The sequence below is a fragment of the Ursus arctos genome, unplaced genomic scaffold (assembly GCF_023065955.2).
Source record: "Ursus arctos isolate Adak ecotype North America unplaced genomic scaffold, UrsArc2.0 scaffold_13, whole genome shotgun sequence".
NCBI classification, from domain to species: Eukaryota; Metazoa; Chordata; class Mammalia; order Carnivora; family Ursidae; genus Ursus; species Ursus arctos.
In genome coordinates, this window is record NW_026622797.1 from 15,302,826 (window position 1) to 15,318,201 (window position 15,376).

The following is a 15,376-nucleotide window of genomic DNA, read 5'->3' on the forward strand; positions in this document are numbered from 1 at the left end:
GGTCACAGGTCGAAGGTCTGTGGGGCCTGGAGATCAGGTACCGAATTAGCAGCAATGTATCCTACTGCCCAGAGGGTTTCTGCCAAGAGTGTGGGTCCTCTGTTAGAAGAGGCTGGATGGCTACCAACGAATGTCAAAGCTTCAACCCTGGACAGGCCAGAGGCAGACTAAGTACAAAGTGATGGGGGACAGAGAAGAAGCCCCAGTTCCCTCCCCATTTTCAGCCAAACGCAGGCCCAAGATGGGAGAGACTTAAATTTGAATGGAATTTGGAGTTATTTTTATGTAAGACTGCACCCACATTTTTTTTTAAATGAGACTATTCTTATGACAGAAAGTGATTAGAGGAATTAAAACGTTTTTTTTTTCAAGGAACCAGGATATTAATTGAGAGGGAGGGATCTACCACAGATTTCATCCAAGGCAGCCCACAGATCAGGCTTGACCAGAGAATGGGGGTAAGAGCATTGTTTCCTGATCGTGCCCTGCTCCCACAGTTCAATACCTTGGCTTTGCTTCCAACAAGCCAGTGCAGCCAACGCATTAGGGTACCACCTTCGTGAGAGTTTAACATTATAGGTCCTGAGTCATGTGTGAGCTACACATATCTATGCAAGTCACATAGTTATACACACTGAAGCGTGATCTTTATATATTAAAACTAACATAAAATGAGGTATTTGCATACCAGGTTCATAGCAGCATTATTCACAATAGCCGAAAGGTGAAAGCAAGCCACGTGTTCACAGACAGATGAGTGGGTAAACAAAATGTGGCATCCATAGACTGGAGTATTATTCAGACTTGAAAAGCAAGGAAGTTTGAACAGATGACCCAACACGGGTAACTCTGAGGATATTATGCTACGTGAAATAAGCCAGTCATAAAAGAGCACATATACTGATATGGGGAACAGTCGAAAACTCAGACAGAAAGTAGAAAGATGGCTGCCAGGGGCTGGGGGAATGGAGAGTGGGGAGTTGTTGTTTAATGGGTACAGAGTTTCAGTTTTGCAAGATGAAGAGTCCTGGAGATGGACGGTGGCGATGGTTGCACGGTAATGCAAAAGTACTGGACTACTGCACAGCACGCTTAAAAATGGTTAAAATGATAAATTTTGTTAGATGTATTCTACTACAGTTAAAAATAAAATCACTATCCAAAAAAGCCCCCCAAAACCCTAACTTAAAAAGGGGAAAGGTAACCTTTATTAGCCACGGATCAATGATGGGGGGAGTAATAATGAGGAGTGGCGAAGAATCATCACCGAGTCTCACCATGCGTCAGGTGCTGTGCCAGGACCTAGCAAGCGGTCTCCTTCAAACCTCATTTCAAACCTACGAAGCAAGCCCTGTTTAAAGCCCCTTCTACAGATAAGGAAACGGAGGCTAAGAAGGGTTCAGTTGCCTGACAAAACACAACTTGAAAGGAGTGGAGCCCGTTACTCTGACTCCAGAGCTAGCACTCTCAACCATCTGGCAGCGGACAGATTTTGTCACTGAATTCTCCCCCATTTACAGCCTCTTAGACTAGAAGAGGTCATAGAAGGCATCAGCAAAATCACTGACTTTGGTTCGCCATGGTTACACAGCAATTTCTCATTTGATACTATTCCTTAAAATACCGCAGTTAAGAAAAGAGGAAACTGAACCCTAGAGAAGCTAGGTAATCTACCTCAGGTCACACTACCAGTTAGGCTTACGACCCCCCAGATTCTATCTCAGGGTCATGGCTGCCCATCCATACGCAATTCCTCATCTCTCCTGTTTCACATGAGACTGTCTACAAGGGACATCCCAGAGAGGCTACTAGAAGGGTCCAAGGTCACACAGAAAGCTAGTATGTTTTGCATACATCATCAGTCTATACCTTTAAAGAGGCTTTGCTGCAATAACACGTATTCTATAAATATAAACACGGAAGAAGTAAGGACTGATACAGGAGCACAGAGCTCTGTCAGCACAAAATAGAGTGCTTTCTTCCAGAAGCTCTTTTATTTGTGGAGCTGATGCCTTAGAACCACCACTTCACGTAAGCACCCAACTTTTCAGTGCCTGCCCTTCCCAGACTCCTGGTCCATTAGCGCTACGATTATGCTGTGATCAATTGAGCAAATCCATTTAGACGGCACGTCTAGCCACTCTCAGTGGATTCGGTACCAAAGCGGCAAAGTACACAAGATCTACACAATACAGGCCTTGAGGAATGAACTACATAAATTCTCATTGGATTCTGACTGCATGTCTACAGGGAATTCTTAAAAACAGCCTCAATAACCCTGACGGAACTTTATAATGGCCGAGCATAAAAGTGCAGTGCTAAGTTCTTTAGCCCGGTAGAATCTTTTCTAGTAAAATAACTCACTTCTGAGTTTGATACAAGGCTGGTGATTAGCGTGAAAGAAGCCACTGCTAGACTTGATGATGACAGGCACGAATGTGGCAAGTGGCAACTGCCCGTTGGCATGTGAGAATCCACCAGTGTGGGCTCTCGGATGTCGAATGGTGGTGTTATTCCAAGAATCCTGGTTATTCGTTTGTCCTTTGTTGCCTCCACCTCACAGGTGGGACTGGGGCTAGCCCTGACTGAGCAAACTCGATGGCAGCTGCCCCCTCTTCCTGACTGGAATGTCCATCGAAAACTGAAGAGAAGCAGGCACCGCAAAGGACACCTTGACAGCAGCACCGAGACTGAAGTCCTACCAATTAGAATTTCCAGGTCTAACGGCTGGGAATCTCCCCTCCATTCGACACAAAAACATACTCCGATTTGAGGAAGAGCCAACTGATCTCTCCTGCTAGTGACAGCTAACAGTGAACGAGCGCTTCTACTAATTACACGGCGCTCCAGGCAGCATGCTCCGTGAAGGCAGGCTGGGGCTCTTTTCCTCACCGTGTGTTTCCAGCTCTGCTAGCATGCCCTGTGCACAGTAGGTTCTCAATAAACACTGGCTGAGTGAATAAATAATCTCATTTGGTCTTCACAATAACTCTATTATAAGGTTTGATACCCTATTATAATCACCATTTTATAGATGAGAAGACCGAGGCTCAGAGGTCATTAAAATGTGTCCAAAATCACTCCAGCAGCAAGTGTCAGAGCTCATATTCAAACCCATGGGTACCTGACATCAGGACCTACGGTTTGAGCACAACATCACTTCACTATATAGACCAGACCATTTCACTATATAGACCACTATATAGACCAGACCATAGGGCTTTTCCAACAATGAGACCATCTATGAAAGGTGGGTCTAAAAGAATAAATTTCGAATCAGAATGGACAGCACTCTTGCTCAGTCATCAACTTTTAGATTTCTTCCGTATTCTACAACAACTGAATTTAACAGAAATGACTTACCTACAAATCCTTCTTCACCGACCAGTTTCAGGGCGATTTTATCAGCCAACACTGAAGAGTTGCCATGGGCGATGTTAGCAAAGGGGCCAGCGTGCACAAAGACAGGTGTCCCCTATGGAAATTGAAGGACAAATTAAAACCCCAGAGACAAAGGGAGAAATGAACCAAGAGAGTGAAGTCATTCTGCTTTTATTAATACTGCATATTCAGTGTGCAACTTCTCTCGAAGAAAATGAAAACACCTGGACTCTCTCAATGAACCAGATTCCTGGTACTTTCTACGACAGTGTCATTCTACATTAAATGCTGCACTAGGGGGAAAAACCTCTAAGGATTGATTATTTCCTACTATAATTTTGATAAAGCACTCATTAGCTGCCTCACTGACTATGGAGTAAACGATTTACCTCAGTTCATAGTGTTTTGCATTATATATATAAATTTTTTAAAGAATAGAATTAAACCCTGATGGCCCAAGAGGCTTATTTAAATGTATTTTTTTTCCTCCATTGAGAAATCAATCACTTCAAGAAAAATCTAAAGAAAGCAAAAAAACCAAAAAAAAATCAATACCATTAATGAACTGTGTAGTATGCAGGACAATCCCATAAGGTTTACGTTCACTATAGCCCGTTTTGTCATCTACAATAATAAACTTGTTCTTCTGATTTTTACAAATTCTTTAAGTCTTTCTCACTGTTTAGCTGGCTTACATGTTAAAAATCTGGTAAGTATTAAGACAATAAAAGCAAAGGGACGCCTGGGTGGCTCAGAAAGTTAAGCATCTGCCTTCAGCTCAGGTCCTGATCCCAGGGTCCTGGGATCAAGTCCCGCACTGGGCTCCCTGCTCACTGGGGAGCCTGCTTCTCCCTCTCCCCCTCCCCCTGTTTGTTCTTGCTCTCTATTGTTCTCTCTCTCTCTGACAAATAAATAAATAAAATCTTAAAAAAAAAAAAGACAATGAAAGCAAAGAAAATTTTCACTCTTGGTAAAATGCTAGAGTGATTCTTACTACAAAGGCAAAAAAACCCACAAAAAAACCAAAAAACCCCAAACCAACCCCAAGATAAGGGAATTATCTAAAATCCCAATAAGGGATTTAATTCATTGACAAAAATCTGTCACTATTTCATTTTAAATGCCATTTCTATAGTTTTCTTTTATCAGTGAGAACAGACTGTAGCCCTATCTAAAGGAATTTATCCACATTCATTGCGATGTTGGGGTTTATTCTGAGCCCAGCCGGGGCCGCTGGGGTCTGTGTCTGTGAGGCCTTGGCTCCACCTGTGCAAATAGAGGCTGCCCTCTTACTGACAGGGGGGAGGCAGGGAGTGATGGAGGGGGGGTGGGAGACTGGGAGCCACAGAAAATTCCCATGAACCACGAAGGGCTGCTAGCTGAACATATTTCAAGGACGAGAGGGCTGAACAAAAGCAGGAAGAAAGGCAGTGAAAGAAAAATCATCTCTGAGAATGAAAAAGAGTTTATCAAAGTCATTCTGCGCATTACTTTTCTTCCCAGAGTCCTCAGGGGGGACAATGACAGGGTTCTGATGAGGTCACACGAATGTCTGTGGAAATAAAGCCGGCAATATGAAATCCAAACGTAGGTGCCTATGGATATTTTCACGTGCGTGTCTAGTGTCTAGATCTGTGCACCTATCTTTAACGTCTCACTTCTGTCCAGATAAACCTTTGAAATGCTCTGAAGAAAACACCGTTTAGAAGAACTTCAAGTCTCCATCACCTCCTCCCCTTGCAGTCTGGGAACGTGGCATTGGTTAAGCTAGTGGTAAGCTAGTGGAGCTGGGGACAGGGTCATGAGGACAAGGTCACAGGCTCTGTCCCTGGGTCTACACACTGCAGCGTTCAGTGAGGCCCTCGGTCTGAGAAGCGCCAAACACTGGTCTCTGGCGGGGGACAGGGGACAGGGTGTGTGGCCGGGTCAGCATAAACACTTCACTGTTCCTGAGGTGACCACTCTAAGGACTAGCATTTCAATTTAAAATTAAAGGCCACACAGTGAATTACTCACTAAAGCAGTAGTAGAGCCCTGGTTTTCAAACTCCCAGTATGGAGTCTGAACGGAAAAATCTGTTGAACATCATTATTAGATATTCAAACACAGAGACACACACGCTCACAGGCTCAACTAATATTTACGGCGATCACAGTTAAAAAACTCTATGACGGGGGTGCCTGGGTGGTGCAGTCGTTAAGCGTCTGCCTTCGGCTCAGGGCGTGATCCCGGCGTTCCGGGATCGAGTCCCACATCGGGCTCCTCCGCTGGGAGCCTGCTTCTTCCTCTCCCACTCCCCCTGCTGTGTTCCCTCTCTCGCTGGCTGTCTATCTCTGTCAAATAAATAAATAAAATCTTATTTAAAAAAACAAAACAAAACAAAACTCTATGAAGGGGCACCTGGTGGCTCAGATGACTGAGCAGCCAACTCTTGATTTCGGCTCAGATCACGAGATCTGAGATCCTGAGATCGAGCCCCGTGTCGGGCTCTGTTCTGAGCTCGGAGTCTGCTTGAGGTTCATTCTCCCTCTCCCTGTGCTCCTCCCCCTGTGTGCACTCATGCTCTCTCTCTCTCTAAAATAAATTAAAAAAAAAAATCTTTCCAGGAGATCCTAACGTGCAGCCAGAACTGAGAACTACCAGTCTCCTGGCACCTGCAGCACGGTAACCCTTGAAAGCCTGATACGGGAGTAGCAATCGAGTGTATCCGCACAGGAGCGCTACAGCCCGGTCTGTACACTGATCAATGATTTTTAGACCGCTGGCCGATTTAGATTCCCAGTGCCACTAGGTTCATCTGGAATGATTAGGACCCAGATGGCAGAATTCGTACACGCAGATGTTTTAACTGAATGCTGCATTTATTTTTTAACCAATGCCCACCGTCTGTTAAGATAATGACAAAATGGCCTAGTCTTAAATGAAAAATAGAAATGTGAGTACAACAAGAATGGTCTAGGAGCAGCCCAGCCCTCTGACTCCTTCCCTAATGGAAACTAGACTTTTAGAAGGGGTTCTGTCTTAAACGTGTGGGTAATTCTGAAGAAATATAATTATTTAAAACAGTAAGCTGATGATCCCTAAAAAAGATGATAATAACATGTTTGTTTTTAAGGGGGAAGTGTTATGAGGAAGCAATATCATGTTTCTTTGTAAATTTTTTTATTCACTCATTTATTAAACCAATATGTATTTTAGGAGCCATGCAGTAAAAATAAGAAGTATTCATTTAATTATTCAACAAATGTTTGCTAAGCACCTAATATGTGTGAGGCACTTTCTAGGAGCTGCGATCAGGTGGTGAGCCAGGTGGAAAAGGTCCTGCTCCTATCGTGGTGGATGGATGGACAAGGAAGTAGGGAACTCCCGGATGATACTTTGTGCCACACCCAGAATGACAAGACAGTGACAGGACACAGCGACTGGGGCTTCGCTGGACTGAATGGCCCAGGAAGGCTTCTCCAGGGTGCTGATATTTAAAGGACAGGAGTCCTAACATACAAGGAGCCAGACACATGAAACTGGGAGGAGCGTCCCAGGCAGGGAGAGGGAGGATGAGGCAAGAGGCAGGGAAGGGCCAGATCCTGCAGGGTTTCCAGCCAGAATGAGGACCAGGGCAAACCACCCAAGAGCTCTAAGCGGGAGAGCAACAGGACCTGATTCCGTTTCAGAGCTCTCGGGCGGCCGAGCAGAGAAAGGATTCTGGAAGAAGGAGTGGTAGCAGCAGCCACTGTGGCAGGATGGGAGTGTACGCTGGAGGCCGGGGCAGCGGGAGAAGTGGACAGGTCAGAGATGCGTCAGGGAGGGAGGCTCTGCAGGGGATGGAGGGGGACAGGGGCAGGGGAGAAGGAAGCGGGCTCCAGGACGACTCCTAGGATTTTGGCTAGAACCACTGACTAGGTTTGAAATCAAAGACCCTATTTTATAACCAAGCTTGATATGCAATGGCTCCCGGCAAGTACACCCACAACTGAAATTCTGAGGTCAGGAGATTCCGAACAAGAGTCTGGGGGTCATGGGGCGCCTGGGTGGCTCAGTCAGTTAAGCGCCTGCCCCAGTTACTGAAGAGAGGCAGGTGACAAAGCGGAGACCCGGGTCACAGACATTAATATCTGACTGTGACAGAGGGCAGAGAAATGGAGCAGTAGCTGCATGGGGACACTGGGTCCCGGGAGGTTCTGGGGACTGTTTTGTTTTGGTTTAAGACGGCTTCTATCAGAGCATGCTGGCATGCCGATGGAATGGCCGGAGAGGAAGGAGCTGGCACTGCAGGAGGGAGAAGCCCCGCTATAAAGGTGCTTGTGCTCTCCCCTCCCCGGCTCACCTCGGACCTTCCAGCTCTGGCTGGTTCTACCATTTCTGTCATGTTGCCTTACATTGGATTCTTGCTCCCCCCTGGAACCCTCCTCACTGTAGAGCACATCCCTGCCCACAGGCCTTTGTGCTAAATGTCACCCTCCGCCCAGAACGCTCTTCCTCACATGCAGCTCAGTCTCCCGGTTTGTTCCCATCTCTGGTCATCAGACACCACCCACCTCGCTCTCTGTTCTCTCATTCCCTCTTATTTTTCTAATTCAGTCCTTGCCACCAGCTGACATGCTATGTACTGACTCATTTCTCTATCGTCTGTCTCCCCCACTAGGGGACAAGCTCCAAGAGGGCGGGACTTTGTTGCCCTATGCTCCTACTGCAAGGCCTGCCCATGTCCTGGGTTCAGTGAATACTGAATCTTCACAATAGCCCTGCTAAGTTAGTCTTCGTTACTATCACTGTTTTACACGGGGGAAAACAGAGGCTGAGATCAGTAGACACTTGACCAAGGCCACAGTCAGTAAATGGCAGAGGGCTCACTCAAACCGAGCGTTCTATCGGCGGAATGAATGAATAAATGCATGGAGATTCTACTTGTCTTCCTGTAACCTACTTGTCCTCTGGGCAAGAGCAGGGTAAAATCTTACGAAAGGGGGGTACAGCATGCTTTCCTGGGAAGCATTTCTCAGCATATACTCTGTGTTTTGCTGGGGAAAAACAAACCAAAAAACCCTAAACCTAATGATTATGAGAAGCTAAGTCCAAGAAAGGCAAAACAGAAAACATCACGTCAACATGGCTCCACAACTTACTGACGTATTAGATACGGAGTTTTTATGTTTCTACTGCATGACCTCAGGAAAGAACCTATACATACACGTTTCACTTTTTTCAGACAACCAAGGACCTATTCTGATGCTCCCCAAGGGCTCACATTGGCTGGAAATGCTCACGTTGTACGGGAATGTACAAGCAACGCGATGAGGGCAAACTCTGTCAACAATTCCTATAAAGCGAAAATCACTTACTTCTAGGGTCTGCATCAGATTTGGTTTTATTGCATCTTTCATCAAAACCGTCAAGGCACCTGTGACCCCCTAAAGGAGAGAAAAAAAAAACTGCTTTAGATTGTGGACAAAAGATCACCCATGCCAAGGTGAACCTCCTGGCCGTTTCTCAGCAGCCTGCCTCGTGGGTGGGCGTTCCCACAGGCTGCGCCCACCTCCGAGCTTTGGGGAACACAGCGCGGTGGGCTGGATCCTTCTCTCCCCCACGCGAATGGATGTCAACCAATTTAAGACGTGACGTCATGGGGAAGTGGCAGTCCTCGCCTTTTTAAAGAAAACCTTCTCTTGATGGTGTTTACGAGGCTTTACGAGGCTTGCCATAAAGCAGATCTTTCAGTCTGCCTAAAAGTCTCTTCTGGCAATTATGCACATTATTTTTTCATTACCAGAAATTATACTATTGCCTGCAGAAATCAGATACAGTATGAAAATCTGGCTACTGACTGAGCAGGAAATGGAGAGCGAGAAAGGGAAATGTCTAAAGGCACCCATTTGTCTAAAAGCAACGAAGAAACCACTGGTTTCCCAATGCCTCATCTCGCAGATATTGAAGGCACTCAGGAAACATCTACATTGAAAAAGCTTCTTAGTTTCCCCCTCTCCTGCTGTCTGTCTGCCTGGAACGGAGCTGATGCCACGTGCACATGAAACGCAGCTGCTTCCTCCCAACCCTGCAAAGCTATGGGTGGGGTTCCCGCTGCGTCCCCGTTCCCCATTCCTGGAAAAGACAGACGGGAGAAGGAAGAAACAGGGAAGAAATGTGAGAACTGCTGGGAAAAGTGGGCCAAAGAAGGCCACGAGGGAAGCTTTAGAAAAACAAAACCAACAAAACCAAACCCTTCCACCTTTTCTACAGACACTGGCCAAGTGAACAAAGCCGTGTGAACATCACCTTAAAAAGACAAACATAGCACGTCACAGATCTCAACACATCAGGTGGCAGAATCTTGAGGATTTAAGGTTTTCAGGAAAATCCAATTTATTTTCTGCTTTACTGCACAAAATAGACATTATAAGAAATGTCACCATTCTATTATAAATAATATTTACGATGTTTTACTGTGAAAGCTGCTGGCCAGGAAGGGCTCAAAGAAATTAGTTCTCTTTTCTTTACACAAAGCAGGCAGAAAAGTAGCAGTCCACTGAGCCTTCTGGATGCTGTGTTTGCTTATACTTCCCAGGATAAGCAAGAAAGTAGAGGAAGAAGGAAAGTGGACATTTTGGTTGGACTGCTTCAGGTAGCATACACCTGCCTATTTTCCTGGGACTCCTAACACACTGACTATCCTCGAGCCCCTGCAGAGAGAACAGCTCTGAGGCTGTCATGGTCATTCTGAACTCTGCACCTATTCCAGATCCCGAGTTGGGGGGGGGGGCAGGGGAGAGTATGGACGTATTCTTCCAGAGGATGCCAGAATCGATCATCTTATGAGAAACGTTTAGAAGCCATCTACTCAAATTCTCATGGCAATACGTAAGTCCTTTTGGCCAAATCAGAGTATATAAAAAATTATAAAGTCGTGAAACAAAAAGACAGAAGCTCCTAAAATCCTCCCTCAATTTTCCACGAAAGACCAACTATTGAAAGCTGCAGCTGGATGAAACACAATCTGAAGAAGTTAGGTGGTTTTTGTAAATAGAGACACAAAAGATGACTAAAAAGAGTAAACTTGGGGTCTACTTTCAGATCTGAGGTTTTTATCACACACATGCAAAAATAAATGTAGAGAAATCATATTTGCAGACTAAGTTTCAAACTATGTCCGGTACATAGTTATCGATACCCAAGATTAAGAGGATACAGGGAAATATATCGAACAGAAGCCACAATATGTTAGTTTATGTAGAAATGTCGCAATGTTCATAATTTCTAAAAACAGTATCTTTTTTTTTTTAAAGGATTTTATTTATTTATTTGACAGAGAGAGACAGCCAGCGAGAGAGGGAACACAAGCAGGGGGAGTGGGAGAGGAAGAAGCAGGCTCATAGCGGAGGAGCCTGATGTGGGGCTCACTTCCAGAACCCCGGGATCACGCCCTGAGCCGAAGGCACACGTTTAACAACCGCGCCACCCAGGCGCCCCTAAAAACAGTATCTTTATACCAACCTGGATTTGGGTTTTCTAATTAAGCTTTATACAAAGCATCTTAGGGGCTGCCAATAAAAATATTTAATTTAGTCGACAAGACCTACGAGACGAGTCGGTCAGATTCATCTCTTCAAAAGCAGGCAAGAAGTAATCAAGATACCCTGGCAAAGGATTCTTACATCCTAAGCCTTTGGAATTAATAAAATATTAATGTGCCTTTTCCCTTTCCAACCGTCAGTGCCCATTTTAGCTGCCATCACCGTATGTGACCCGTATGTGGGAAAGTTAGCTGAAGTTTAAGAGTGCTCAATGGCTTTCCCAACGCCTAGGTCCTACCTGCGCACAAGCACATGAAACAGCTATACCACCAATGGGGTTTAAGTTAACAGTAAAGGTAGTAATTCCGAAGAGGAAAAAAGATGAGGATGTGAAATTAGAATGCACGCTACAGGAGGCGGTGACGCGCCCGGATACCCAGAAAGCTAACAGAAGGCACCACTGCACTCAAAAGGGAGCTAGATGAGTAAGACGGATTAAGGTGGAGATCTGACGTCATAACGTGACACCCAACTACAGAGCACGGAATTAAAGAAGCCAGGGCCAATTTTCACCCTGCCTTCCCTTTCATGAAGGTGGAGTCACTTCTTATTCTTTTGAAAGGTGATTTGTCCTCCATTCAAAGCAGTCACGATTGCCCTTTGTGAAAAAGCCATGAGGAGGGGAGGTCGCCCCACCCAGAGCAGAGAACAGAGAGCAGAGAGCAGATATCAGGGCTGCCAACAGTCCTAAAAAGCTTATGAAATAAATGTCACGGGCTTTGGTTGCAGCCAGGGATGAGCACATTCTAGATGCTATAAGACAAATAGGCTTGTAAGGAGAAAACGGGAGTGTGGACATGGTCTGGGATTTCCAGGACACACGCTGGTAAGAAAATCTCCATTCTCCTGAACACAGGACAGGGCCACGGCGAGCTCCCCAGAGCTCATGAGACGGACACACTCACCAAATCCTCTGCTGTCACGGGCTGCCCATTTTTGTCACTGGCCACCACCATTCTTCCCAGCCGTTCCTTCATGTCCACGAGGCTGTCGGTCAAGGCCAGCACTGCCATGATCTCGCTGGCCACTGCAATGTCAAACTGTGCCTGAACAGCAAAAGCAGAAGTACTGGTCAGCGACAGTGCCATCTGGATTGCCACTGACACCTGGAGCCGTATTTCAGCAATTAAGTTCCCGCAGCCCTGTGTGGGGCGGTGGGAGGGGGTCCATCTTCAATGCGGCAATCTCCCGTTTGCCAAGTGTTGGGAGTGCTAGAAACATGCACGGTCTTGTGCTTAGTTCTCTAGGGCGGGCTCTCTACCCGTGGCCACACTCTTCTTTCTTTGATTTTGTTCCGCTGAGCAGGACTCAGCCTGGCTGAGCTGCTGTCCCTGCACCCCCCCTCCCCCGCCCATGGCATTCTGTGTTTGGCATTTGCAGCATGTCTCAGACTTATAATTAATGATTAATGTGACTGTCTGACGCACGTCTCTCCATGACCGAAAGTGGAGCCACGAAGGCAGGAACCTTGGGAAGGCTTTACTCCTGAGTCGCCAGCGTGGAGGATGAGGTGTGAAAGCCAGCAGGCACTCAGTACAGGTCCCCTACATAAATCCCTGCTGGCCACCTCCACTGTTACCGTTGGTGTGTGCAGGGGGTGACGTGTGCCTGTCCAGCAAAGAGATGAGGAGCAGACAGTGAGAGATGGTTCTGGGGCCAGATTCCCAGAGTTAAGAGTTTCCCACAGCAGTGTGGACTTGTCACATAGAGTTCCCCCCAAGTCAGAAGGTGACACAGAATCAAATCTCAACTGCCCCTGAGGGCTTGGCCCCCTCAGACCTGGAGGCGCCCAGCAATGAACGCTGGACAGCAGCCACTTTCTGTGAAATATGCCTGGGCCTTCCTAGTCCCTCTCCTGACTCTCACGGCAGGCTGTACACGGTCCAACAGGAACTACGAGAGAAACAAGGAACTTGCCTTCCTCCTCCTCCTAATTCAGCCACTGGACAAAATCATTTCATTAGGCTCTGCCTGAATTCTCTTCTTCCCAAGGGGCCTGTGACGCAGCCAAATGCAAGGTGACACAGAGAGAAAATGGCGGTGCCCTGGCGGGGTCACCTTATGAGACATTTTATTGTCCATTTCCGTCACTGACAAGAAAGGAAATGAAGGAAATAAGGAGCTTTCTGGCTACTTCCAGGTTGAGATTTCATTAGTCACTGATGTAGTGAAAAAATATTACCTGAAAGTCAAATACAACTATGCTCAATTATTATGTTTCCAATGTAACCCATTCCAAACATCAGTGACTTTTCACTGTACAATATTTAGGATTCTCTATACTACCACTCCATTATAAACAGCGCATATTAAAAACGCCTGAAAAATTTGAGGCTTTCTATGTAAAACACAAGACTAGAGATACTCTTAAAATATTAACTATATAAGTAACAAACAGCATTTATTAATACACATATAAGCTGTACATTTGTAGTCATTATAACTTCAAAATTTTGTACCTTGAAAAAACATAAAAAATGAAACAAATTAGGTCAATTTAAATATCTAAATATTAATTTAAATATTAATTTAAATATTTAAATTATTGATTTTATTGACAGAAAGATGTATCTATTATTGGGCTATTCATTTTTGTTTTGCAAATAAAGTATTCAGAATTATATACAGAGATTTTCATTGTTTTTCACAAATTTAAAAGACAATATGTGATGTTGGAAGTATGTGAATCAACATGGCTTTTCTGGAAGGTAATGTGGAAATGTGTATCAACATTGGGAATCTGCTGCTTCTTTGACTCTCCAATTACAGATCTGGGAATGTATCCTAAGGATATTACCAGAGAATCCACACAAATATGTGTGTATGTTCCTGCAGTTCACGATAGTCCAACATAACAAATACCCTAAGTGTCCATTCACAGGAACTGGCCGAACTGGTTACAGTACATCCGTAAGACGAATATTATGTAGCCATTAAAAAATGATGATATAGATCTACCTTTACTAAGATAAAAATATGTCAGGGGTACCTGGCTGGTTCAGTTGGCTGAGTGTTCAACTCCTGAACTAGGCTGAGGTCATCACCTTGGGTCATGAGATCAAGCCCCACATCGGACTCTGCACTCAGCGGGAAGTCTCCCTCCCCCTCCTCTCCTCTCTTGCCCGCTTTCTCTGTCTCTCCAGTAAGTATATCTTTAAAAAAAAATACGTCAGGGGCGCCTGGGTGGCACAGCGGTTAGGCGCCTGCCTTCGGCTCAGGGCGTGATCCCGGCGTTGTGGGATCGAGCCCCACATCAGGCTCCTCCGCTATGAGCCTGCTTCTTCCTCTCCCGCTCCCCCTGCTTGTGTTCCCTCTCTCGCTGGCTGTCTCTATCTCTGTCAAATAAATAAATAAAATCTTTAAAAAAAAAAAAAACACGTCAATGGAGTCTTACGGTTTAAAAAAAATAGTTAAAGCTCTTAAATAGAATCTTTTTATTTAAAAATAAATGTATGCATAAAGCAATACAAGATATAACCTTGGGTAAGTAACTGAAGGTAACATGTCTGCCTTTCCCATTTGTAAACCAGACTTACAAACCTGATGTGCTAATGTGTGTAATGAGCTAATGGTTACAAGGCACTTAAAAGGCATTTAAATCACAGCCATTATTAACCTCCCATCTCCCCAGTACCTGGTTAGAGCACACAAATACATGGAGAAACCGTGAAAGAGCTTACTTACTAACCCCCACGTAGTCCCAACCCTCTTTTCAGAAGTAACTCATGTCAGAAGTTGGTGTACATCTTTCCAGCTTCCATTCTGTGTTTATATACATACAGGAACATGACTTTTTCCTAATGTAACTTGGATTAAACTATACGTACTTCAAATTTTTTTCATGCGTAATTTTTTTTGGTCTTTCCATTTCACAAACTACTTGTCACTTCCTCTATAGGCACTATAATATTTTCACCTGTATCTGCGGTACAGAACGATGTACCAAAGATATGTAACTGCCCCTCCTGATGGAAGTTTAGACTATTTCAAATTTCACCATTACAAATAATGCTGCAATTAATATCCTTATATATAGGGTTTTTTGTTTTTTGGGTTTTTTTTTGCACATGAGCTAAAATTCCTCCATCTTAATTTTTCCTATGTCCTAAAGCTGGAACTCTTGGGTTGTTTCAAATTTTAGTACAAATAAGCTATCATCCAAGAAAGTTTACCAATTTAAACTCTAACAAACACTGTATAAATGCCCTATTTCTTTGTACCTTCAGTAACATTCAGTACTAATTTATTTGTTTTTATATATCACAGATAAATAGTACCTCCTTGTTTTAACTTGCAGTTTTACGATCACTCGTTGGCATTTTATTTATGTTTATAAGCTGCTCTTACTCTGTGCATTTACTTAGCGTCATCGAATACCTACTACTGCTACATGACCCAGTTTGCCACTGTTGCGACACAGCAGGGACGAG

At 44.8% G+C, this 15,376-nt stretch overlaps 1 protein-coding gene across 1 annotated transcript in view; it reads right to left on the reverse strand.

Annotated features, from left to right (window-relative positions):
* The window catches only part of MTHFD1L (methylenetetrahydrofolate dehydrogenase (NADP+ dependent) 1 like), a 186,193-nt gene that overhangs the window by 104,567 nt on the left and 66,250 nt on the right, over nucleotides 1–15,376 (reverse strand). The window contains exons 18-20 of the mRNA XM_048225973.2: nucleotides 11,852–11,992; nucleotides 8,721–8,789; nucleotides 3,364–3,475 (exon numbers count right to left, since the gene is read on the reverse strand). Coding sequence (XP_048081930.1) covers nucleotides 3,364–3,475; nucleotides 8,721–8,789; nucleotides 11,852–11,992 — 322 coding nt within the window. The remainder of the gene's footprint in view (nucleotides 1–3,363; nucleotides 3,476–8,720; nucleotides 8,790–11,851; nucleotides 11,993–15,376) is intronic.